The sequence below is a fragment of the Filicampus tigris genome, chromosome 10 (genome assembly GCF_054856515.1).
Source record: "Filicampus tigris isolate MCC_2025a chromosome 10, RoL_Ftig_1.0, whole genome shotgun sequence".
Classification (NCBI taxonomy): domain Eukaryota; kingdom Metazoa; phylum Chordata; class Actinopteri; order Syngnathiformes; family Syngnathidae; genus Filicampus; species Filicampus tigris.
Window position 1 is genome coordinate 15,945,512 of NC_141226.1, and position 27,609 is coordinate 15,973,120.

Sequence of the window (27,609 nt, forward strand, 5' to 3'; positions counted from 1 at the left end):
TAATCATTTTACCATAAAACGGTCACGCCCATGATGTAATGCTTTGTATTAAGGAGAATAGCATTTTTGTCGCGGCCGTGGTGTCATCGGATCGCGTACTTCGGCAGTCTTTAGTGCTCGTTTCACAGAGCAGGCGCGCCGCAATTAGGATTTTTGACTGACTGTTTCCATGAACACTTCAAGTGTCACATATCCCATATGGCTGTGTTTACATTGACGGGACATAACCCGTATGTGCGGACGATCCTAAATAACCCCACAAGCATTAACGCCGGGAAGCAAGAACACGGGAATTTAACAGTAGTAGATCAGTTATAAGAATATGAAACATTGCATTCAGTTTATTTGACCTGTGATGACGTCACAAGGTTTTTTTTTGATGACATCAAGCTGGATATATCTGATCCGTGCGTTTGCTGCTCTCACTTTGGCAGTTACCAGATAAGGATTCAGGTTCTTATCCACATTTGGAAGAGACCTGATTCCGAACTGATTCTGAAAGTATATCCGTATCTCCATGCTTCTTTTTTTTCTTTTTTTTCTCTTTATGCCTCAATGACACATATTCCAGACGGGACTAAAAAAGAAAGAATTTTCATTCAAACGTACTGCAAAGTCGGTCGAATCTAGTGATAAAGTCGTTCCAACCTCTGGACAATGTCCTTTGGATGTCTTGATAAAGGCGTTCGAAAGTATTGACAGAGTAGTTCGAACGTCTTGATAACATTGTTCGAACTTAACATATTGGTAAAATGTAGGCTGAATGCTAAAAACACAGCATTTTTTTCCCATAATGCCCCGGGGTATTGACTCCAGCATGCACAATCGTGCGAACGACTTTATCAATATGTTCCAACAAAATTTCAATATGTTCCAACAAATAACAAATTTGCGGTAGTTTCGAACTACCAATGACCTCCCATTGGTTGTTAGGCAAGCCCCCCCTCTGTCCATTTTTAAAACCCAGTTGAAGACACATTTCTTTTCTCTGGCTTTTGATCAAACCTGAATTTTTCGGCTCTTTTCCGTTGTCAATTGTATATAGTGTTTTATGTCAGTTTATTGGCTTTATTTATTTATACTTTATTTATATATTTTATATATATATATATATATATATATTTTTTTTTTTTTAATACATGTACCACAGCCTTTTATTGTTTTGGTTTTATTTCTTGTATTGTAAAGTGATTTGTTACAGCCCTAGCTGTTATGAAATGCGCTATATAAATAAAATTGTATCGTATTGTATTTGTTTTCTTTTGGACCGGTTGCAACTGTTAAGTGATTTCCATTACTCTGTACATGTGACTTGTGTAATGGCAATAAATTTGATTGTATCCATTCCATCCAGTGTAAATCCATCCTAATTGCAGTATGCTACCCGTCATGTTGTGTTAGCATTGATGCTAATGTTGCTGTCAAGAGCCTAAACCTTTTTGATTACCATATTTTCTCATACACTGGCCAGGGGCCATTATTTATGCAACTGGAGATGGGAGAGGCAAGGGGCAAAGCGCTTTTAATGGACACTAGTGAAAGTTTAGTCGGATTTAAAATTAGAGACGGACCGGCCTGTAGATAAAAAAGGAGAATGACAGACGACGGAAGGGTACCCACGCTGCAGCTGGATGACGAATAACGGATGCTCGATTTTTTTGTAAAATGCCCAGCTCTGTTCATTCATCCGAGAGACTTTGAGTAGGTGCTGCTCTTTTGGTTAGCAAATGATTTTCCGTTTCCGTCATGGAAACTTATGTTTGTTTTTGTTCCCTGAAGAAAAAAAACAATGTATCTATTTGAGGGTGGCATTCATTTTTAATGGGATGTCATTACCAATGATTAATTAGTGTAGGGCGTCTATTAGAGGGATGTTCGCTATATTAAGAAACACATTCATGACTTGGCTGGATTCATACAGAAGTAGTATATAAATAGCAGCGTTATGATGGTGCACTGGCTTACAATAAGAAGAGTGTCTCTATTGTTTCCATGGCAACCCTGGATCACCTACTTTGGAGATCTTCTAATACTGGTGGACAAGCCAGACATATACGGTATTTTTTTTTTCCACGTTTAGCCAGTGCATGTTATTAAGATATACTGGCGCAGAAATGTTACAGTAAGAGACACATCACACCTGCTAGGTGAGACGGAACTTGTTCCTTCCTCTTTTTAAGACAAAGTTTGTCTATTTCTTGCATGCATTATGATCTAAAGTGCCTTAACAACTGGAGTGCTGTCACTGCTCTTGGCCGGTGTGGCAACATTTTACGTCCCTCCGCTGCATATTTTTAATTGGATTGTTGAAGCATACCTTGATAAAGACATCATTTGAAGATGTACTGTACTAGATGCGAGCTCTTTGGTTGAAAAACTCCGAAGAAAAGGCACCGCGTGTGTTTTATTAAACTCAAAATAGGATGGTCAACCAAGCCGGAGCAAGGCCTTGGAAGTGCTGACTGCGCGCCTGTCGCTTAATCTATTTGAGGCGTGATTAAAGTTTAATTCGTACCCATCTCTAATGCCTGCCGCTCTGCGCGTGTGTGTGTGTGTGTGTGTGTGTGTGCGCGCGCGTGTGTGGATATTTTGAACTGCAGTGGGCCGATGAGTAGCTTCGGGCTGAGCCCCAGCCTTCCCTCTCCTCTCGAAGCAGGCCTCACTACTTTTCATGCCTGAGGGACGCCGTGAGCTGCAAACAACTGAATTTTTCATCAAGGTTACTTCCTGGAGAGACGTGGGGTGCAGTTGCAGCGTTCTCCTTCTGCGCACTCGTGGCTCAGTCCTAACTTACCTCGTTCTGACCCGCGCGCCTCTCCGGGAGGAGTTGTTTGACCCTGGCCCACAAAAGGAGAACGTGTACTGTGCAGTCAGCACGCTGAGGTTATTATTGAATGTACTGGCACTGGTTACCATGGCTTTTTTTTTTTTTTTTTTAAAGGATCTTTAGTCTATTTTGCCAACTATAGTACTGAAATATCCAATTTATATATGCAATCTATAACTACATATTCATTATTGAATATTTTTTTAACTACCGGTATATACTCTTCAAACATCAGTCGTTAGTAGTAACACTCTGTTTTATTTTTACTCTATGTACTGTTTACTCAAGTAACTTTTGAGAATAGTCGTCCTCATCAGAGTAGTTTTCATTTAACTTAGGTTTTACTTTTCCTTGTGTATTTTGGTTAGAAACGCTACTTTTCCTCTTACGTACTGCTACATTCTGCGCGCTAGTTTTCAGCTACTCTACCCACCTCTGACACACATGCAGTAGTTGTCGTGCACATGTTGGCATTGTTCCAAAATCTCCTTTCTTTGTGATAAGAGCAATCAATGGTCTTTTTTCACTGGCTACATCCAAAACAGTTCTCAATCAACCCTACTGAGAAAATCAAAGCAACAATCGATGGTGATTGTACCTTATCTGAACAGATATGATTAAATTAACTTCGGGTGAATACCATTTAATATTCGGTGGCATGACCCTTACTTGCGATTACCGCATCAAGCCTGAGCCAAGCCCCTTTCAATTCTTGCTGATCTTTGCAAAATTTAATTTGGCTTTCTGATTTCTTGCTGTATGGCCTGCGTATTTCATCTCTCGAAACTGCCCAAATCTGTGGAGATTCTGTCATTAACTGCTGTTGATACCCTTGGCCAACTTGTTCAATGTCTTTTGCTCAGTACACCAGTACTTCATTTCTTTGTCAGGACATTCCCAATTGTTGTAAATGTTTCCCGCTTCTCTCAGCTTCAAAATGGTTTGCTTTTCTTCCACAGACAGCCCTCTCGTCTTCAGGTTTGCTTAACAGCAAATGCAGTTTTCACAAGTGAAGTTATTTAAACACATTTACTGGTAAATACCATTGAACTAAACCTGGACCCCTCAACGTTTGTCTCATTTTCATCTTTTGATCTGAAACCAAAAACAGGAATTGACCTCGCCATTCCAATACTTTTGGAGGGGACTGTATATTTGCGATTGCCTAAGTGTGTCAGATTGGCTGCTTTCCGCAAGACAATTTTAAAGTTGACTGTAATTCTTGATCCTTGGGGTGTTTTAACAAAAGTATGTCACAGACATGTTATTAAGGCTCCGGGGAACTGTTTTAAATTGTGGTTGTCCAGGCAACCGCGGCTCACTGATTGTAGTGGTCTTTAACAGTAAATGGTGGACTAGCCACTACATCTGTGTTATTGTTTTGGCACATCTCGTCGTGTCTTTGCTTAACAAATGTACAGTATGTCAACTTGTATTTATTTGTACTTACCGGTATAAAAGTGGCATAATAACACCTGATAACAGTAGGGGGAGCACTCGGTGATAAAATAGCAATCAAAGTTGTTCCTTTTCTAGTGTTGCACATATTATAATCTAAAGTGCCATATGGGTTATAAAAAAACAAAACAAAAAAACAACTCAACAAATTCAACTAGTTCACTTCATCTTTTGGGAATAACGGCATGGGAATAGCAGCACTCCGAGCAAGACTATTTTCCGTCTTAGGAAAACAACATTGAATCTCCAGGAGAAAAACATCTGCTGGCTACCCGAATATTTTTACATCAACATTCATTTGCAATTCTAATAAACCCTATTTATTCTTTTTTTTTTTTTTTTTTTTTTTTTTTGGGGGGATTATTTATGCTGCGACAACACATTTGGTTTTAATGGAGGGAAAATATTCAGTGTCAGAATGTATTCCTTTTTCATTAGGGCTGAAGTGGTGCTTCAGTGAATACAGCAATCAGAGGCACAAACAAGGTTGTTGTTTTTCCTGTTCAAAGTTGACTTTAACGAAAAGCCTCCATGCAACGAGATCATTCGCGCATGTTGGATTTCTGTGCAGCACGTTTGACGAGTGCAATTGAAGCAGCATTTCCCGTGCACGGCTAAGATAAGCCTCCATCACTTTACGAGCCTATTAAATAGGCAATGGAATAAAGCCCAATGGCTTCTGGACCGTAGATGTCCATTTCAGGGCTGCGCGGTGCAGTCTTGCAGCTCCCGAGTGTCAGACATTATCACCCCCACTACCCTCAACCTCACCCTGCCCCTTGTGACAATTACTGGCCTACCTCCCTATTCAGCACGTAATGAGAAAACGGACTGATCGATTTCTGTCCGGCCAGTAAAAGAACGATAGCTCAGATTTGGACACAGCACAGAGACGAGTGAAGAGAACCACAGTGCCGCAAGATGACGTGATTTAGAACTGGAAAATGACTTTACTCAGGGATGATTAAGGAATTACAATGCCTACTAATTAGAATTGCGATGTGAGCTAACTATTAATAGCATTGATTCTTTTATTTATTTTTTTTAATGAAAAAGACGCCAAAATGGCCAGATTGCTCACTTTGTTTTGAATAATTAGTGGATTGCAAATCTGTAGAGTTCCACTGCAGGTGCAAGTGGCAAATATGTTTTTTGGTTGTTGTTGTTGTTTTGTTTGTTTTTTAAATTTCTATTTCCATGTCTATTTCAAGTGACACATAACCAATATGGCTCTGTTTACACGAAAAAGGTTGCATGCGCAGGTGCCCAAATTGCACGTAAATAACTACACAAATGTCAACTAGGTGCAGTGACAATGCAGAACTAAGTATTAAAAAAAAAAACAATCCAAATCTGAAAAAGTTACGTAGCATTTTCTGTAGTTCACTTGGGCTGACTTTTACTTTCCAGTGGTTTGAATAGGATAGCATCCACATTACTCACATCACATCGCCAACTACTGGCCTGGCATGCTTATTGCAATGTTTTCAGACATTTTTAACTCCTTCAACGTCAATTGCTTTCAGATACGTTTTTTTATGGTAATGAGCAAAGTCTTGGACAACTCTGGTTTAATCATTAAGATGGAAAAGTTTTTTAAAAAAATAACAAAAACACTAATTATGGCCAGCAGATGGCAGCATTGGGTCTCTTTTGGATGAGATCGTGGGTGTCAATGCTGAACGCTTGTGAACATAGCGGATCTCTGGAAATTCAACCATTACAAGCGGCTTGTATTTGATTAAAGTATTTGTCATCCTCCTGAGGTGGGCAGTTTACTAAATTTTGCTGGTCCGTCATCCGTCAGCAGCCAGGGTACCCGTCTGTCATTCTTCAGTCCGTCATTTTTCGTGATGAACTGAATTGTAATCGTCAGTCACTCCGTCAGTTAAATCCGTCAGTTAGTCTGTCAGAAGTCCGTTGGTCTGTCAGTCAGTCCCCCCCAAAAAACGTCAGAAAACGGGTGTCTGCCAGTGTCGGACCGTCATTGAGGGACACGGTTTGTGGTGATTACACTGATAGATGAAAAACCACTCCCGTCATTCATCAGTCCATCATTTTTAAAAGATCTCCCGTCATTCGTCAATTGTCAGCAAAATGGGCGTCCGTCAGCGACAGACTGACTGACCGGTCCATCAGTCTGACGTAATGCCCATCTGTGGTGAAATATATACTACAAAGCGTGTCACTAAATAGAGAAAAGCTGACGGAGATTATTTAAATTGAGAAGTATGATCGATGATGTAATGTACATACTCACATGCATGTCACGATGCACGCACACACACTACTAAATACGACTACTAAATAGCATGCAAATAGTTTGTAAAGTTTGTCAAATGTAAAATAGTTACACTGGTGATATTTGAAAATACATTATTTTGCCATCAAAAGCACATTTTCATTGTTGCCGTTGGTGTTTTTATACAAGAAAAGGACTGTTCAGAGGTTTGAGGCGTCATTAAAGCAAAAAAAAAAAAAATGCTGTTGTGCTTAAAATATATATCTTTTCACAAAAAGCTTGTTTCCTCCAATTTTTGGGCCCACAGTAGGTGAGTTGGGTGAAACCAAACCATATTCTACTGCTGATTATTTAAAAATGGAATAAGGTAGAAAAAATATATGTAGTGAAAGATGAGAGTCTAATCTTTCATTTGTTAGTTTCTATATTTCCATATAGTCATAAAACACATTATTCTGTGATCTTTGGAAGATCAGTCAAAATGCTCTAAATTGGCTGGATCTCAAGGGTTCACTTTTTTTTTTTTTTTTTAATGTCTGGCATTGAAAGAGTTAAAGGCCCAACATTATTGTCTTTGGTTAATGCTTTAGCAATAAAGTACTAGTTTGTTTGTTTTTTAATTTAACCTTAAAGGCTTGTTTGTATAGTTGAGCCCACAGAATAAAGGATTCTCGATCATAAGTATTGAACATGTTGAACATTAACGATTGTTGGTCCCGAGTGTGCTCCGAACAGTTTGGGGAAAAATAATAACTCTTAACGCACTCCACACCACAAAATAATCTTTAAAAAAACATCCGATAATCTTGCCTTTACGGACATTTTTCTAAGAGGTTTAAAAACGCAAAGATTTAGTCTCGATTTTCTCAATGTGCGTTCCCATCATCATTTGCTGACAGCAATACACTTATCATGCATGTATACACTATATTAAATTCAGGCATCTATTTTGTGTGTACTGGAAGTCTAAATGAGCTTCAATACAACCCATTACAATTAAAAACTCCAGAGAGGTGGCCAAAAGTGTCGGATGTGGATGTTTAAATCAGACGAGAGCACATTCATCATTGTTACCTTTGTGTGTGGCAACAGCTCCCTCAACCTGCTCCGCTGACTCTGTTTTGATTTATTCTTCCTTTTGACTGATTACACGGATGTAAATATTCAAGGGGGGGTTAAAATATGGTGTGGCTGACAGAGTGTCTTTTTTTCCAAAGCACCTCCATGCTGTCCTGTTGGGTCAGCGCCACTCAGCGTTATTTATTAGGCTCCATATTCACTCTCTATCCATCACGGCATGGTCACATCTCTTTATGTTTATTACAGTGTCCCACCTTCCCGGGGATGGATGATTGACGTCTCAGGAGAGCGTCGAGGTGGGACTTTCGCGCGCCGTCTTCTCCAATGGAGGCTCGACGGGGGCGGGGGCTCCTCATTAGGAGTCACTTAACTCACGTAAGAGAAACAATAACACACGCGTGAAAAATCCCGCACACGGGAGTGTGACCAGTTGGGTCTACGGTGCGTTTTTTTTTTCTTTCTTTTTTGGGGGGGGTAGGGGGGGGATGCGCATTTAAGGAGGCGCAACACTTTTAATCGCATTAGAAGCCTCCACCGTGCATGTTCACCTCCCTCTCTCTCCGTGTAGCGGCGCAGGAGTGGCCAAAGCCAAAAGCAGCGATTCAGATCAGATTTCAGCTGGAGAAAGAGAGAGAGAGAGAGAGAGCGAGCGAGAGAGAGAGCGAGCGAGTGAGTGTGTGCGTGAGGCAGTCAGTCAGTCTCCCTCCTCCCAAATCCCGAAAAGCTCACCGAGGAGGCGCGGCGAGAGGAATCCAGAGGAATTTTGCGCGGATATTTCCTTCCTTTTTCCCCACCACCAGCCGTCGCTCTTCCGTCCTATCCCTCCTCCTCATTGCCCCCCTCCTTTTTTTCACCCCCCCCCCCCCTCCCTCCAAAAAAAATAAATAATAATAATAATAATAAATCAAGAAAAGAGAATCGAGATTGAAAAGTTGGAGGCGAGGCAGCAAGGACCGTGGCCGAGGATGGACGAGCAGCCTCGCTTGATGCACTCTCACGGGGTAGGCATGGCCGGACACCCCGGCCTGGCGCAGCATTTGCCGGATGGCACCGCGGGGACGGACGGCGAGGGGAGGAAGCAGGACATCGGAGACATTTTACAGCAAATCATGACCATCACCGACCAGAGCCTGGACGAAGCGCAGGCGAGGTGAGACTGCACACACAAACACGTGTGTGTTTCAAAATCATCATAGTGTATATATTTACAGTAACTACAATAAAACGTCACAGTCGTAAACTAGTAAGGATGGACGCAAACATCGTGGTTGGAATTAAAGAGCACACGCGACTAGACAATTACACGTAAATGAGTGTTGGGACAAATATCTTTAATGTATAACTTAAAAAAAGGGTATTAAGTCAAAGTGTACCACTCTCAAAGAGATTTCACCACCTCGGTTTCACTTTTTACAAAGAGGCTTACGATAATCCTATAATAACATGTTGAATATTGTCCAGCACCGCCAATCTTATAAAACTAATTACATAAGCAAACTGCAACTGATGTGTCGTTTTGCGTTGAATATATACTGAATGATTAAAAAATATATAGACGTGACATTTTCATTGTTTTCATGACAGCTGTACGTTGCATAGCCTCCTGAATTTACTCATATTTGGCAAAATGCACTTGAGCTCTGGCGTTGCATTGAGTATTTGATGAAAAAAATACTATGAATAAAATATAAATATGACATTTTTCATAAGTGTGTTTTTCCAAAGTGAGTCCCTTGGACATGTTGCATTCTTGTGCATGTTTATAATCATATTTAACTACATGTACATGGACAAATCACTTGTGCAGCATGTCACTGTTGATGCTGACTTGTTGATTTCCTTAATGGTGATAAATAAAATTGATTAAAGAGAAATGACCACCCAGGAAGATAGCTGGACATGTTGTAAACCCTCCTGCATGCTTATAGTTCACCAAATGTATGCTCACTGTTGTTGTTGCAATGTGTATTAACTGTAAAAATTACTCACAAACGGTGGCTTAAGTGTATATAATATTACAATTTACCCCAATATATATATATATATATATATATATATATATATATATATATATATATATATATATATATATATATATATATATATATATATATATATATATATATATATATATATATATATATATATATATATTAGTGTTCTGACGCGTTTAAAAAAATGTCAATTATTCAAGAAAGTGTTCTCGTTTTAGGAAACATGCGTTGAACTGTCACAGAATGAAACCCGCTCTCTTCAACGTCTTGTGTGAAATAAAGGAGAAAACAGGTAAGTTTTTTTTTCTTTTCTCCATTGGGTGTGTTATCTATCTAGCTATCCATCTCCACCATTCTGCTGTTTTTCTATTCCCCGTTCCCCCCCTTGCAAAGTATATGCCATAGTCGTGAGCCACATCGAAGCATAAAAAGCATGGTTGTGTTTCTGCGTCCCCCGACAAATGTCACACAGCGTGCATGTGAGCGGACGCAGCACACGCAATGCACAGGAGTGTTTTCATGGCGGCTCTTTCTGGGCTGGGCTTTCTCACCCTCTGTCAGCTCCCCTCGGCCTTAGTTTGATGATGTTTGCTAAGTGAGCTGTTTTACATGCAGAGGCTAGTCGTCGGGAGGGAGGGGGTGGTTGTGTGTGTGTGTGGGGGGGGGGGCTGGAGTGGGGATTTTCTGTTTATGTTTGCAACAAGGGTCAAAGTCATGAAAAGGAATGTGTGAATTATTACTCACTTAGCAGCAAATTAAAGCGCAGCGACTCACATGATGAAAGCCTGTGATTAATCTCGGGAGGGATGTGGCCGAGCGCGGCCCGTTTTGAGAAATGGCTTTCCGAGGCTGGAAAATAAAACAAAGTCTGCAGTTTGACCTCGTCTTTGAGCTGGCGCTGCCAAACTGTCAAAGGTTTTTAAGAGAGCCTCGTCTGGCTGCGCGGCCGCTGTTGTTGCGTTCGCGGCCCATGCAGACAGCTGAAAATAAACACTTAATTCAAAATGGACGTTTTATTCCTATGAGTCAGACTTTTGGCAGCAGGGGGAGAGGGAACCGAAAAGACACCAGGGGATTTTCTGCAGATTTATAAAGGTTAAAGAGTGCTCTCTGCGAGGAGGAATCCATAGTAGGTTGGGGCCCTCTTTCTAAATTGCAAGGCTCGGAAAAGTGAGGCTGTAATGCCTGGCTCTTTGTAAACTGTCTGGCGTCTCACCGGGTTCAACTAGAGTTCGCTTTCCAAAAAGAAGAACAAAGTGACTTGGACCTTTTCCTGGCTTCTACCCGTGCCTCCCCTTCCCTTCCCTTTGCTTCCCTTCCCTTCCCACCATTCTTGGCAAGCGGCGCTCCAGACAAAAAAAAAAAAAAAAAGAGGTTCCCCTTTTTCAGCGAAATGAACCACCAAGTTTGGAAATGAACTCAAGTGACTTGAAAAGTTGCAGAATCATTTTGAGGAGGGAAGCTTAATAACAGCCACCTCGCCGCGACCCTCGTCTTCGTCTTCGCCCCTAAAGTGAAAATCTTTTCACCGCGTGTGACAGAGAAAATGACTCAAACCTTCAGCATGGCATTTACAGGCAAATGTGCTGAGTGCAGTGTATGTGAGCAGCCTGTAATTTGTCAGCTCTTTTTTTTTTTTTTTTTATGTCCTTTTTTATAAAAGACTCCACTTCTCCTTCAATTTTCAAACGGTCGTCAGGAATTTTTTCTTCCACAGATCATTTGTTGCACGCCGTGGCGGCACGGTTACATACTGTCCGCGTGCGGCTGGCATGTACCTTCTTTAGTGCGGCCGGAGTGTTGACAGCAGCAATATGAGACATTGCAGCGGCGAAGTGTCCACTGGCGAGCAGCTGACAAACAAGGCCTATGGCGGGATAAAGCCGGCCCTAACTGATGACCCCTCCCTTTCCCGCCCGCCGTGCTTTGGTGCCAGGGTCGGGCCCGTGTCAGGGTGGGAGTATTTAGCAAGCTGCGACAAGCTCAGCTGCGCGAAGCTTGTGTCACCATTTGAAGGCTCGGATTTCTTCTAACAACAAAGTCGACAATGTTCTTTTTATTTATTTATTTATTTATTTATTTTTCCAAAATATCATTGTTTCAACAGTTCCTGAGAGCAACGAAGAGCTCGTTTCCCTGTTCTTGCTTCCCGTGAAGCTTTGAAGCTCGTTTGTGTGGAGCCATTAGAGCAGGGGAAGGTGGCACGTACAGGTTAAAGGAAGAGACGGCAGACACCAAGTTTGTGTTTGTGGGTGTCAGATTTCAGGTGTACTCTCGCTCGCTCGCTCGCTCCGTCTCTGTTTTTCCGTCAGGCCACTTGAGTGTCGGCAGCCTCACGTTACCCCCGTGCAGGCCAGCGCAGGTCAGAGGGGGAGCTCCTGCGCGGCTAATGTGATCAGGCGGATAATGCATTACGCTACTTGAACTTATCAAAGCTGGAGACCTGCTGAATCAGTCCATCCCGCTAACTGCGCCCTCACTGCTAATTAGACGCGTCCTCACCTTTGAATCGGTACAGTCACTTTCACGCTTACTGCCGGACGAAGCAGTTTTACATTTTGGGTGAATGTGCTGAGTTACTAACAATTCATCTCCGATGAACTGCAGTGGAATTTCTCTGGTGATTATCGTGGCTTGTTGTTTTGTGACCGAGACGCAATAACAAGAAACGAGCTGATCCCTGTCCGGTGTGGTTTAGCCTGGCGCGAGGCCTCGTCCACACAAAGGAAAGTGCTTTTAATGACTTTATTTTTTTTCAACGACATGTCGTCCATGCAAAATTTTATCCAGCGTGAGAATTGTCCACTTCTTGTTGTTCTTACGGCCCTCTTGGAATCGTTATTAGTATCCTTCCAACATAATTGCCTTTCAGGAGAAATTTACACGTCTGAAAACTTTTTGCAAGCAAGTATAACCTCGTGAAAATGTTTAGCTATTCTAGGTCTCAAACACGAGACTGGTTTTGCCACACCAAAAAGTCTCAGAACCACTTTGACAAATTACCACAAGGGAATTCGTGCAAAATTAGCCCCAATCGTAGTAGATATACTAGACGGATGGGTGACGATAAATTGGGAATTTTTTTTTTTTGCATACACCATCTAACGTGGATGGAGCGTGCCTTCAGAGTTTGGTAATCTTGAGGTTTGAAAAGGGACGTTCGAGCGCCGGCTCATTGCTGCTTGTGGTTTTAATTTACTATTATCCATCTTATTCCCGAGGGCTCTGATGTAGAAACAATTATGGGCACGACTTCCTGTAAGACGCTGGAAGTAGCAGTGAGCCATTAGTTAAAGCGGCTTTCGTTTCTCTGAGCATTTTGTTTGTTTGTTTGTTTGCTTTTCTAAATGATCACAAGGACCAGAAGCATTTAAAAATTGTCCGGCAAAGCTTTGGGAACTTGTTGGCGGTCGGGTTAACAACCAGAAGAAGTTGAGTCTGTGGCTACATGAGCAATGTAGCTTTGGTGATTGCTCATCGCCTCGCTGCCTGAAAATCCAGAGTTGAGAAAGTGGCGAAACTTGCGACTGTACTTTGTCGCTCGCCACTTTGTGATGTCATCCTGCTAGCGTGCTACATTAGTAGGAAGCCGGATTGAAATGTTTTCTCTCATAAGATGCGACAACTAGCGTTCCCACATTGTTTAGTCTGTAACTGTCATAGAAAGTGAACTTGCGCAAACAGCATGTAAACAAAAGGCCATTTCTGATTTATACCGTGAGTCACGCCCATTATTCATGTAAGGTCTTGTGAGGCTATCTAACAACTATTAATCCCCACTTATTATTCAGCCTTTCCTCGATTTTGACGAGGATTTTTAACTTGGTCATGTGTGATTCACGCGAGGTGAGTTCTCGGATTTTTCCGATCGCCGTTTCTTTGATGTTTCGTGAGTTAGTAGGATAACGAAAGAATGTCTTTGATGTCAACCTTGTGGAAGGTTGGCGCAAAGGGATGCGTTTTTGAATGCAGATTTGGTTAAGGGTGGAAATGGTACAGCCCACCCCGAAAATCCAATTAGAACAAATGAGATCATCAATGAACCAGCAAGTCGCCAACTATTTTTTTCCTGAAAATATTGCACGTCGCAATTTTCTATTGAGTGCCTTTTCCGTAAATAACTTTCTACGGGATTCCAATTGATTCTAATGACCTGACGCTTCGGTGTTGTATGGCTCCATCTGTTGCTTGGGCCTGCACATACCAGCTTGGTAATGCTCTCTCACGTGGACTGGGATTTTGTTCAAACGATGATAAGCGGTATAGAAAATGGATGGATGGATGGACACTTGTTTGTCCATTTCTATTTTCAGAAATGACCGTAAATGTAGCCTTTTATGATGTTTTGTGTAGCACCGATGGAGCGACTAGTTCAGGCAGCGGACCGAGTGGTCACTATGGCTCCCGCCGCTGCTGTTTTTCAGTATTTAATTGACACGGTTGTCCATGATGAGTTCAGAGGTTAGCGTCGCCTCTCTTTGTTACCCTCCTCTCATCTCCACTGACAGATGGAGGCATTAGTCTCCAATGTGGCGCTGTCCTGAAACTAATGGCTATGTCCTTGGTATCCCTGCACCGGCTGCGAGACTGTATATCTGTCCCCCGGCCTGGAAGTGCAGAAGCAGCAGTTTATCCGCCCCCCCCCAACATCACCACCACCCCCCGCCCCCGCACCACCAACCCTCCATGTTTTAGTTTCCACGGAAATAAGGCCGAACAGGACCCTGTCTGTTCTCTCATAAATAACTTCATATAAATAACTTCAAACATCGCAGTGAAGTTTGCCTGAGAAAATGCTGCTGGGTTTTGATTTGCGAGTTTATAGGAAGCGCGCGGCAGAAATATGAATCTAAGTGAATAAGAATAAACATGTGACGGTCCCATGCGGGGACGCGCTGACTGTCAGTTTGCTTTTCAAGTGACTTATATCATACATGGATTCCCGTTTAGCCTTTCCTGTTTATGCTCTTGTACATGCGGCACACACACACACACACACGTGCGCGTGTCTTTTTGCTCTTCTCTCTCTCCCCTCTGACGTATACCCACTCGCAATTAGGCCGGCTAATATATTATGCAAATGTTGACTGGCTTAATTGAGACATGTTAATCATGTTTTAAGAGGCTAATTATGGCCATGTATATGTGAGGTGGGAGCAGTAATTAGCCGTGATAACCGATCTGGCTGCGGGATGGTCATCTTCTGCCTGTTGACGTACGGCGAGGTGTTTGTTTGTCGCTCTTTTTTTAAGAAGATGCCATTTCCCTCCACCCCCCCCCCCCCCCCAGTGAAGGTATCTACATCACATCTCCATCTATAGTTTGCTTCCTGCACTTCTCAGCGTGGTTATCTGATGCGGCAGCCCTGCAGGCCGCTCTGCACGTGGGGGCTGTTCTTAGTCGCCTGACAGAGATCATATTCTGATCCATTACGCTAAGAATGCCTTTCCACTTATCGAATATAAAATGGCTTTGGAGAGGAAATTTGCTGGATGGGGGAGTGGAGTTTCTCTATTTTTATCAGATGTTTGTCAGTGGAGCTGCTTTTAGTGTCTTGGGTTGACATTATTGCACTTGCAATTGCCCCCGCTATTGTTTTTCTTATTGGTGCCATTTGGATTTGATTGGATTTGGAGCGCTCTCCTGGAATTTGCACATGGCATTGGGTGTCGGAAGTGGAATACGCTTGTGTTGTTGAAGCGCTTATCACCGGTGTGCTCCCACGGGTTGTATGGTCCACTTTGGGATTATATTGTGCAGCTTCTCTTTGTTTGTGGTATGCAGTCGGTTTTGGTTGCATGTGCCTATCACTCGAGTTATTTTGCGGAAGGAAACGAAATAGAGTCTTTTGTATTCTTAGTATGTATATGAACCTAACTTTACAACATTATTGCTGTTCCTGAGAAACCAAGCTAACAGGAGGGTTAATTTCATACTTGATTGGTGGGCAGGCACTCCAGAAGCCCAACTAATTGTATGCAAGAAATTAAAAACTCCAATGTCCATAATATGCCCACTTTAAATGAGTATCAAGCAAAGTGAAGCATTGTTTTGATATGATTTTGAAACTCTAGCGTTGGACCTCATTAGAGTCTTTAGGTGTACCCAAAGTAGTGCCCACTGAGTATCGAGATTTTTATTCGATTTGCCTTGATGGAGACGGTCGCCCCGGCAGTTGTTAACCTTTTAATTGGAGGTGTGGGATCTCATTCCTCTGGCGCCCTGCCACTGCGATGTAAGTGGCGTGTTGGCAGCACGCTGGGCTTGTACAAAGGAAGCACCCCCCCAACACCCCCCTAACCCAACCTGACTTTAGATGAAGAGTCAAACCCAAAATGGCAAGCGCTCATCTTCTGGACTGCTTAGTCGAAATGACATCAGTTAATACACGCTGCTTAAATGGGACTAAGATTAATGGTGGCCTCCCACATGGGCTCACATCCACTGTCACTCGCCGTTTGCCGCTCCAGATGGAATCAACACCAATCAATGAGGCTGCGCCACTCTGCCTCCAACCGCACACAGACATACATTTAAATACAGCGTGCATGTATTGGACACAGGCACTCGCACATGAAGACAAATATACTGAATGTCTCCCTCCTCTCCATATCTCATATTACTTCCCATACAACTCAGGTGCCATCAGGTAAGATGGTGTGGTGGGTGGTAGGCGGGGGGTTGGGGGGGGGGGGGTTGTATCAACGGGGGCTGATGGCTCCGTCGTGATTGGATGTTTCAATTACTGATAGTAATGCCACAGTGTAGCGAATCACGCAGTGCAGATAGCGCCATTTATTTTAATCAGGCGCAGGGAGAGATGGGTGTGGATGTGTCTCCCTCGTTTCAGAGTACTTGCACATTTAGATGCAGGGGAGTGTGCTCTCCCTCACACACACACACACACACGCGCGCGCGCGCGCACCCCCCCCCCCCACGCACGCACTCAGGTGGATTGAGAGTAGAGAGGTTGCCGTGGGTAACGCGTAGCGACAAGCTACTCTCTCTGTGAGCTATTCTAATTTATGTTAATAAACCTTTCTGTTGCTGTGAGAGACAAAGGAGGCCCCAGATGAGCCCGGGTAACCTCGGCACCTTCACACAAAAGGAGTAGGGGAAAAAAAAAAAGAAGAGGGAAGAGAAGTTGAACTCTGCAGAACGCCACAAATACTTGAGCAGAGAAGGATGTTAAATTTAGCCACTTTCCACATCTTATTTCTGTGGCTTGCGAAATCAAACGGATCATGCCGGCAATCTGCCGAATGGCACCTGCTGTTTCCGCCTGTGTATGTGTGTCAAGGTGTGTGTGTGTGTGTGTTATAAGGGAGGCAGACTCTCCCTCGGGATTGGAACCTTCATTTTTGGATCACTTCCCATAAGGGACAGATGTGACACGGCGGGCAGCGTTTAGCACAGCGGGACGAGAGCACGAGGTGCGGAGGTCAGTGTCGGCCCGGAAAGGTCCATCAGGGAAAGTCTCCTGAATCAGCTGGTGAAGGAGCACAAAAGACAAGACAGAAAAAAAAAATGCAGCTAATCAGTGCATATTTTTGTTTTGCTTTGCCATTTTAAGTGATCAATTCACTTTCTGTTCCTTAAAAAAAACCATTTTATTATTAGTAGTGTTTCTTAGAGAATGTCAGTCTTCATAATGTTGTGCAAACTGTTCAGAAATGAAAGGAAAAGAAGTTGATTTTGTTGATGGTTGCGCTCTTTGAGGATAGCTTTGCCTGCAGCTGTTTGTGGATGATAGCTTTTGTGCTGGAGGACAGAATTAATTCACAGCGGAACCTCTAAAGTGGAACAAGATCCATGCTGGGATTCTGAAGCCAACCAGCATCCCAGCATGGATTGTTTTTGTTTGGTTTTACAATTCTTCCCACAGGAAATAATGGAAATAGAAATATTCCATGGCAGGTTCAAGCTGGGGCCATCAAAACCTTTCATAACGACCACACAATAAGTCAAGCACTGTATTATTAATACCTTAAAAAAAGCACCCTTGAACACTCCCTACCAGTTATAGAAAATGTACTTTTTAATGTATTCTATACAAATAGTTTGGTCTCATGAAGTGTGAAATTAAATAAAAGCCAAAAGGTAAGCAGAGCTAGGTTGAGTTTTGTTGGAGGCACAGATTAGTGTTATCTACCAGCGCCACTTGATACTTTAGTGAAATTGTCAACAAACTGGTTGTGAGGAGGTATTCGTGTTTGGTGATGTGTCTGCTGCATGCGCCACATACTCAGATCCACACACTAAATGAAAAATATACAAAGTGTAGTTTATGACGTGCTGGGGTGTGCAGTATAATGTTTGAAGTTCCATCTCCATGATTAAAAAACAAAAACAAAAAACAAACAATCTCTGGACTCCACATCTGCAAAGAGTGGCCGCCTGCCTCGTCGCATCCCCTTGCTCTAGCCTGGTCGCCATGGTAACGAAAGCACCACTCAGCATCGGTTATGCAGTATAGCTGATGGAGTTCACAGTCGCTCATGAGACAGTACCGTCCTGTCAAAACTATCTATGGTCCTCAAAATTTTAAAATGTTGCGGAAAGAGTGCCCTGTGTTTGAGTCTTGAAGTATTTTGATGAAAGCACAGACAAGTTATTAAGAAACTGTTTTTCAAACTGGGGAGAAAAAAAAACCATGTCATTGTTTATCATTAGCGTCACAGTCACGCATGTGTGACAGTCAAAGAGTTCAGTTGACCACTTGCAGATGGAAAAGGAATACGACTGTCTAACAAGTAACACTAGCAACAAGCTATTTCACAGCTAGCGCGAGCAGCTAGCATTCATCTAGCTAGCAGTAATGCTTTGCTGGGCTGTAGTGTAAATCAGTAGCCAACATTTTAACATTCGTAACTGTCATACAAGTGGAACAGGACATTAAAAAGTGAATGAAAAATGGGGCGGGGTGGGGGTTGCGACTCATTCTCCTTCATCTTGATGGACATTGTGACACACAGAGGGAGAAGACTAAACTCATTTTACAGTGTACATTCTGTTCTTTTATTATTGTTGTTGACTTGTACTGAGCAGCTAGGACATAAACGCGTGCACTGCTTTTGTACTTCACAATAAGTTCAGTTTCTTCTTGTAGCCTCTGATCGCACTTACGAAAGCCACATCACATGACAAAAGGTATTTAAAGGGGCTTTAATACGGTTTTACAACATCTAAATTGTAATTAAAATCCATCCATCGAACCTGTTTTGCAGTTAAACTGAAAGAAAGCAGTATACTGAGTCTGGAATGTCAGTAAACGAAAAAAACTAATTACAATACAAATACAATGTCACCATTTTATATAACATTAAAGCTATTATGTAGACTTAGTACTGGACTGGTTTGTATCGTTTCACCATGAAAAGTTGAAAAGTGGCAACTGCAGTCAAGCTCCCGTGTGCCCTGATCCCAAAACAGCGATGTCTCCCGTGTCCTCCAGCTTGCCTTGAGCAGTGTTAGTTCTGGACAGTTAACTTCTTCTCAAATGATCTTAATTGTGCTCATTTTCTTACTCGAGCATCATCAGCAACTCGCAGAGCCACACACCAACGCACACTCGCGCTCAGTAGAGTTTTGACCCTCTACAGATTCAAACTTATGACGTAGTTTACTTTGCACATAATGGCCATATTTATTTTTTATTTTTTCATCTTTGTTGTTATTAATTTCACTGTAATTGTCTAGTATTTTAATCGGACACCAGATACGGGTGTATTGCTAGCAAGAGTCAAGTATAAAACAAGTAGGAAGACAAGATGAATGTTTGCTATCATAATGATCCTCTTTTTTAGCTGTGTGCATTTTTGTGGTGCACATAAACTTCATCATGTGGTTTATGTTGTTTTACCCATGAGAGCTGAACCTTCATCTAAACCAACCATCTTTCCCTAAAGCAACAGTCAGGCCTTTTTTTTTTGTCCCTCCAGCTCTGATTTTGTAACTTTTGATCGACTGATTGTGAATATAAATCCAATCCAACGCTATTAAATTTGTCTTTTTATAATGTCAAGTCTTGAAGTACACAATATTTACCAGGGTTTGTTAGGGGAGCGCCTGGAGTAACTCGCTCCTCCACATCCAGACTACAAATGAAGGGTGCTTGTGCGAAGCCACCGCTGCTGACTAATTTAACTACACTAACCTCCTCACTATAAAGCGACACACTCATAAACATTTAATTGTATTTGCACTCGTGGAGGCAGCACTTCATCACTAACATGCCAAAATACACTTGAAGTATACTTTATCAGTTAGTGTAGTGGTTATCACACACTAATATTAGTCACATTGTTAGCTAATGCTGATGCTAATCAATGCTAACACTGACTGACAGGATTGTGTTTTAGTGTAGTTGGTTGAAAATGTTACGCAGCCTCGCTGATGATGTCATGGGCATAGAATACAGACACGTACTATAGACATTCTGATGGACTAACCATTGGCCCTTCGTGGCTGAAGGCAGAGGGCAGCTATCTTGCGTTGCCACTGGTCTTGACAATTTCTTTTCTGTTTTTGTTGAGAACACTGTTATCAGTGCGTGGACGCTAGGATCAGTGTATGGAGTAGCCTCTCAAAAAACAAACTTCACTGTTTACATTGATCATTCAGAGTATCTCAGTATTGTGACTTGTGGCTTACTGAGGTTACATTCCACAGATTTTTTTTTTTCCTGATGGGGTTTGCTTTCATTTCATTGTTTATGGTTCTGACTATGATGCAGACGAATTTTTGAGAAGCACGAAGGGAAGATGAAGAAAGACGGAGAAGCCATGCTAATTGCTAAGCTAACCATAAATTGATACGTAATAGTTGCTCACTGACACATTTTCAAACATGGAAAGCGTTTACTTGGCTGTTTAATTTCACATTTGATCGGTGGGGAGGCATTCACACACACCACGCATCAAGTCAGCTGACTATTTGTGTACAGGACATTGAAAAGTCAACTCTCCATAAGACAGTATGTCCCCTTGAAAGGTTGCCCTCAGTGCTCTTCTTGTGCTCATGTGATGGCGGCTAGCCGCACTTGTTGCTTTTTCTCTCTCTGTAATCACGATCGGAAATGGCGACCTCCCCCCCCCCCACTCCCCGTGCCCGCAGGCCAGTGTCTCGTCCCCGATTACGTTTTATTCAATTGGCAATGGCGCCACCACCTTGTAGCCCATTTTATTGGACATGGTCCTTCAGCATCAGGTTAGGCAGTCCCCCCTCCCTAAACCACATAAAATTCCTTTATGCTGCCATTACTTGAGTTTATAAAGAGCCCTGCCGCTGCCCTCCCTCACTATCCCGTCCCCGCCAATAAGATCATATTGATAGATTGATATTGGGCGAGCTGTCGCGTGATAAAGGCGCGGGGGTTAAGAGCTTCTTGGATAGTTTAACCTTGATAAAACAGTTGTTTCACCGAGGCTGATTTCGGCCCATCCGTCTTCATCCGTCAGGGCCCCGCCGAAGTATGCAAATGAGGGCGGCAGAGGGAAGCGCCGTGTGCAGTTAAATGGGGCGTTGCGAATGTGCGGTGTACCGCGCCGATGGGGTGATACTACTTACTGTCCAAATTTAGTGCATCTCTGCTGAAGCATCCTGGCAGCGCCCACCCCCCACCCCCCACCCCTCACCCGCCTGCCTTCTGCATTTCAAGAATATATACGAGGAAGCGTAAAGTGATTACATCTATGGCAGCTGTGTGGCACTTTATATGTGCGATTCCCTGCACGTGATGTTCTGTTTTTGATGGATGAGCTGGGATTTACTGACTGCTCTTTAGTCCTTTTTATTTTTTATTTTTTGCATGTGCTATATCTGTATTTACATGTCGTGGGGGGTTTATGGCCCGCCGGAGCCATACATTGTAGAATATGGTTGTTTATTGCTCTAATTAGTAAGTCTGGAGGTGCGGGGGTAATAATCTTTATGATAATATCTGTTTATGCCTCAACACAGCTCTTCATTTAGGCTTTATTTCGCTCTCGGGTAGCTTCGTTTGCCTGATTAGTTTTGGACCTACTCAGCAGCACTAGGGATGTTTTTTTTGTTTTTTTTTAAACTCATTTCTTTCATGTGCAGGCATATTGATTGATTCCGCAGCTCACTCATTATTTTTTCCTCTTCCTCACAACTTATTTCCAGCACCAAGGCTAGAAACGGATCCCCACGTCTACACTCGGCTGTCTGACTTGCCACCGCACACATAAAGCTGTCAATCACCAGCGTTCCTGCTTGCCCTTTGTTATGGAACGCCAACTTCGTGGGTGGGTCCTTTGGGTGATAGATGGCACCGAGAGCCTATCAGACTAGCAGGAGCATCCATCTCTGTCTGGTGCCTGTTAAACAAGCTCGGGAAGGCAGCCATGTAGCCCTAACCACCACTGGCCTCCACTAAAAAAAAACATTAACATTAATGAAGGATAGCTTTAAAAGTTCTCCACTAATAGGCTTCAATTGGATTTATGAGTCAGATGGTTTGCCAGGGATTACGTCATGAAAAATGTCACAGGTACATGCATGCAAATGAGCGGTGAAGAGATCGCCAAACGCTGTTTGTTCGGGAAACTTTTCGGTTTGTTATTTGCCTTCCAACAGATGGCAAGGTGTTAAATAACTCTAAACAAAAAAGGAGCTCACCCGAGTCACAGCGCTGTTGCTTGTGGAGGAGCAAAAAAAAAAAATAAATAAATAAATAAATCAAGTTGTTGAAAGGTCTTTCATTGCAGGTGCCCCTGGCCATTTCAATAACGTTCAGCACTTTACCTGTCTGGAAGATCCCCAGAGAGATGGCCACTTTGAAACCGCCATTAGCCTGATTCCTCAGCCGCAGATTATCGTGCCACTACGGTGCAATCACAATGTTGTAAAAAGGCTCTGATTGCGGCTCATCCAAACCTGCAAAGCGTAGCATGTGTTTTTCCCCCCCTGCAATAAGTTGCTGGTATGTCATCATAGTGCATTATGCCTGTCAGGGCCAAAAAAAAATTGATTTTTTTTCTTCCCTACAACCTCTCATTTAGTGTGAATGTTAAAACTAGTGCTGCAACAATATATCGAAAAAACATCAATATCGCCAATAATATTGATGCCTACGCAATACACATCGCAAATACATGCAATAATTTTCTTATGAAATTCTATGTTTTTATCTGAATTTAACCTGCCGGATGCAGACTTAAATGTGAATGGCCACCCAATAGTTGGAAATTATCTAGGGGAATTACAATTAATTAGTTCAAAGCATGGCGGCACGATGGTCAACTGGTTAGCACGTCCACCTCACAGCGCAGAGGTTGTAGGTTCAATTCCGGCCCCGGCTTGGTTGATGATGTTCCAAACATCAAAGTCAAGAAGTAATTTGCGCTGTAGCACAATAAGGCATGTTCAGTTACCGCTAGAGTTTGGTTCCGAACCCAAAATCTCGATTCGCTGTTCGTGTTGATGGCAGCAAATGACTTCTGATTGGATTTGAATGTTCATTGTAGTTTTCCCAAAAGACGTCACAGTCCAATAAATGAGAAATCCAGTTTGATCAAAATGGTAAATGGAGTGCACTTATAACACTTTTTATCTAAACCATACGGTGCCCAGAGTGTTTTGCAAATCCTGATGTTCACTTGTTTGAAATTTAATCTATGGAACCAGAGAGTACCGCTTCTAACTCTCAAAATCTTTCTTTTTAGTTTAAAATGGCTTACTTTAACCAAGATCCCGCACTGCATTGTGGCTGAAGGTAGAATGTGGGTTGGTTTTTGCCTCTTTTGGTGTTGTAAATGATAAATAATAAATCTTGCCGATGGACCGGCTAAATCCTATAGCTATGCTAGCTAGCGAACTGGAGTTGGCTAACGGCCTTCGTTTGTTGCCGTGCATAGCACCAAACTAACGAAAGAGACGTTGATACACTTCCAAGATGGGCATCATGGACTTGACCGCACTACTGAACAGTTTATTTAAAGCTTATTAGCTAATACACTTCTGATACACAATCTTATAAGATATGTTCTAGTCCCTGTTCGGATCACCACCAATTCAGTCTTTGGTACCGCCATGCTTAATGTTTTAAATAGATTCTTTTACATTAGATTTATGGCTAGCAATGTTTTCCATACAAATCTTTTCTGTAATTAGCACTTCTGTGTTAAAAGGCTGCTCAGAAATGCACTCGGCAAAAGGAAGCGGCTTCGCGCAGCTCGCAGGTGAGCCGCATTCCTTTTAATTGCCGTTGAAAATACACTTCATGATTATCATTCCGCACATCCGCTGCTCTTGCTCCCCAATCTCTCGCCTCTTGCCTGCTCCCCGCTAACCTCTGATGTCATTAGCGGTGAGGGGAGAGGATGCTCGCTATCCTTAATGAATTCCGCTGTGTCTCCGCACTCCCCCACCTAGTTAACCCTACCCCCCTCCAATGCTCAAGGTGTCAAATTAAAGCAGCTGGAAACGGGCAGAACAAGGAGATGGGAAAGGTGCGCCTCACCCCTGCGACTCTACTCCTCCTTCCTGTCTTCCTCATACGACATGATATTCATGAACAATATCCATGTTAGGCCTTATGCAAAAATACAATTGAAAAAAAATGCCTGGATGTGCTTCATATTCACATTAGTGACTGGCTGGTGCTCACTGATATCCCAGTTAATTGCTCAATATGCACTAAAAATACAGATAGTGAACAAATCCTTGGAGCAGCTGACTTACTGGAGTGTAATAGGAGTTTAATAATGCAACTAAAAAAAAGGAGCCTAATTGCACCCAAATGAATAAAAGTGGACACGCTCTAGTGCAGGCATTTCAGAGTGTGTTGTTAGTGTCGTATTGTAATATTATTGGATTATGATGCATTAAGTAGCTTTTATATACTGTTTAATATGTTGTTGCATCCCGAATAAGGTCAAGCTGTGCAGTGTCTCTCAGTAAAAATACAGATATTTTATCAATATGATGGGTTTTTTTTCCTTGGAGAGTTACAGATCAGATAACAGTGAAAGTGTAGAGTTATATTTGTTTCAAAAGGCATTTTCTCAAGTACATCTGTACCTAACGCTAACTCTGATGCAGTGCGCTTCTACGCTACAGCAAATTAATGAGGTTTCGTTTCAATCAGTCTTAGCATTATTAAATTTGCATAGGCACATTTTTTATTTTTTTTGCTAAGGCTCTTAAATTGCCTCTTAAACTGAATTATTGAATTTGATTGTGCAAGTGTACCCCGTGATGTGTCCCAGATCATGTACTGTGTTCAGTGTTAACCTCATTGCAAAATTGTACTGTCCGGGCCATACAGCAGCGATCACATTTACAAAAGATTGTAATTCATGTGTTTACTGCGTTTTGCATCTAGACAATAGTTCAGTGTGACAACAACAGCACAAAAGACAACCGAGTGGTGACACAGATTGGAAGGCATCCAATCACATGCTCTGTGTCATTTTAGATGTAGCCAATGGGAACAAATCATTTACAGTAATTGTTTTTCAATGCAATAATTAATTGTCAACACACTTTAGATTTAATGTGCCATTTTGAATAAATTTTCTTTTGCAAGTTTTTGTTTTTACTGACAGGATGGGATTTACTCAATGACAATGACAAAATGCTGGAAGCTGTTCGTCTGTAATGAATTAATTTTCCCTGCTGCAAATAATGGAAATAAAATTAATTTGTTTTGGCGACGGAAGTTTCGCCGCGGTGAAACTTTCCAAGTGTAGTGTACTTGCAATGTTCTAAAGTGGAAGTCAACCCCCCCAAAAATTCTTTACAAGAATATGTTCTGTGCAGGCCCATTAGTTGAAAAAAGGCATTCTCATTAATATTACGCTTGTGAAATATGAGTTAAGTAGCAAAATCCACCCGTTTTTAGCCATCTCAGGGGGCAGCCATTTTGCCACTTGCAGTTAACTGAAAATGACATGACAGTTGCTCAGGGCTCAGGTAACAACCAATTATGGCTCAGGTTCAGAAAGCAGGTGAGCCATGATTGGTCGTTACCTGAGCCATAAGCAACTGTGATGTCATTTTCAGTCAACGGAAGTGACAAAATGGCGGCCCCCAGAGATGGCTAAAAGCGGGTGGATTTTGCGGTTTAACACCTATTCCACAATCGCAACATTAATCAGATGCCATGTTTAGACTAGACATGTGAAGGCACACAGAACATTGTTTTTAGTTTACTTCCCTTTTAAGTACCATTTTAGCATAGTTGAGTGTTGTGTGAGTGAAGAAAGGAGTTATCCAAGTAACAGCAACCAGTCATCCATTTTCTATAGGGCTTGTTCTAGTTATGGTTGCGGGTGAGCTGGAACAGCTGTGCAAACTAAGGTCATTGCATGCCGTTCGTAGCATCGAAATCTTGACGATACTGTAAAAAAGGATTCCCACGTAGATAACGATTATTATTGCTGTCCATTGGAAAATTATGTACAGTGAACCCCTCATATTTGTGGTTCTCCATTTGCGAGCTTTCCTGTTTGTGGAACTATTCGCAGATTTTGTGCCGGAGTCTAATATAAAAATATGGCTTTGATGCTATCTTATGGGGCTCTTGGGTCCAAGAAACTATTTGAAGGGGAGGATCTTCATTCACTTATGCCATAGTTGTGTCTACTAGAACAAAATTGTTTTCCCGCAATCTTGTGGGATCTTTAGGCAATATGCACAACCCACTTCGAAGCCACCCTTAAAAACTTGAAATGTTTACATCTTCTGATTTTCACACGATGTCTTCAAGAGCTACCAATGATGACAATAGTTGATGTTTAGAGTTCATTCGTCTTGTACAAAACTAGACTGTGCTAAAATACTTCCAGATTTATTCTTTTCAAATTTCCACTATCTTAAACTAAATACGTGTGCCTTCCTCTAATTATACCCAATATGAACAAGAGTTATGCCAAAATACCCGCAAACCTGGATGGACGGGGGTGGGGGGGGTTACTCCACTTCACAGATATCAAACTCGGGGCCTGAGGGCCAGATTTGGCCCTTTTATGTGGTCCGCAAAGGCAATTCATGTGTGTTGACTTCAAATTTCTTGCTAACATGCCAACATTGCAAATTGTACTTACTTTAAATAACATTGAGATGTTCCAAGCGTTTTTTTTTTTTTATTGGCTTTTGAGCTCAAAACTTCGTATCCATCAATTTGTTGTGTATATATGACAATATGAGGCAGAAATTCTTGCAATTTAGACGATTAATATGGGTTCACAGTCAACATGGCCCTCCGAGGAAAACCATAACTAGAGCGTGGCCCTCAACAAAAATGAGTTTGACTTCCTTGCTCTACTCAAATGTAACTTCTGTTCAAAGTCACCAGTCATAAAGATAACATCGGGCCCGGCTTCAAACCATTGGTTGTGATCACGACATACACAGGTAACCGCTAACCAATGTCATGTGACATTCCGCATATGGCACATCACAAACCTTTTTGTGTCAATTACTCACAGATTACTGTTACCATGTTTTTTTTTTTGATGGCCTAGAAATGTTGTTCGTACAAATATTTATTGTAATCGTGGTTTTGGTACTGTATCAGAATAGGTTTGTGATCGAGCCTCCTTCCTCCGTTCATACAAATCTCAGTTAGGTCAAAACACGAGGGCCCCCCTGCACTGTACTTTTCATGTACTAGTGAGTGAGCTTGTACATATTCATTAGGCTGCAGCCTCCCAGTGACCCTGCTCAGGATAAGTGATGAAGGAAATGGATGTTGAAGAGTGCTTGAATGTGACCTTGTATAAGCTTCATGAGGCTTGTTTGCTCAAATCCAAACAATATCTCTGGCGTCGTTTTACAGGGCGAGCAGCAGCTTGCCGTGTTTTCCTCGCATGAGCCGACGCGACAGTCGACAGAGGATGGTCTCGCCGCGCGGCGGTGTCGTCGGCCATATTAATAGCGACGGTGACAGTGATAACATATCCTCCCTCGCCCCGCTGTCACTTCCTGTCCTCGTGGCCGCGCATCTTTCCGCAACCGGAGCGACGCCGCCCGCCTAAATG

At 42.3% G+C, this 27,609-nt stretch overlaps 1 protein-coding gene across 2 annotated transcripts in view; it reads left to right on the forward strand.

The window, feature by feature from the left end:
• The first annotated feature begins 8,097 nt into the window (after positions 1-8,097).
• LOC147141052 (pre-B-cell leukemia transcription factor 1) overlaps positions 8,098-27,609 on the forward strand; it is a 72,986-nt gene continuing 53,474 nt past the window's right edge. Inside the window, exons 1-2 of one of the 2 annotated variants that reach the window (XM_086042440.1) lie at positions 8,098-8,757; positions 9,820-9,893. In XM_086042440.1, coding sequence (XP_085898566.1) covers positions 8,573-8,757; positions 9,820-9,893 — 259 coding nt within the window. In that variant the 5' untranslated portion in view covers positions 8,098-8,572. The remainder of the gene's footprint in view (positions 8,758-9,819; positions 9,894-27,609) is intronic. The other variant, XM_086042436.1, reaches the window with a different exon arrangement.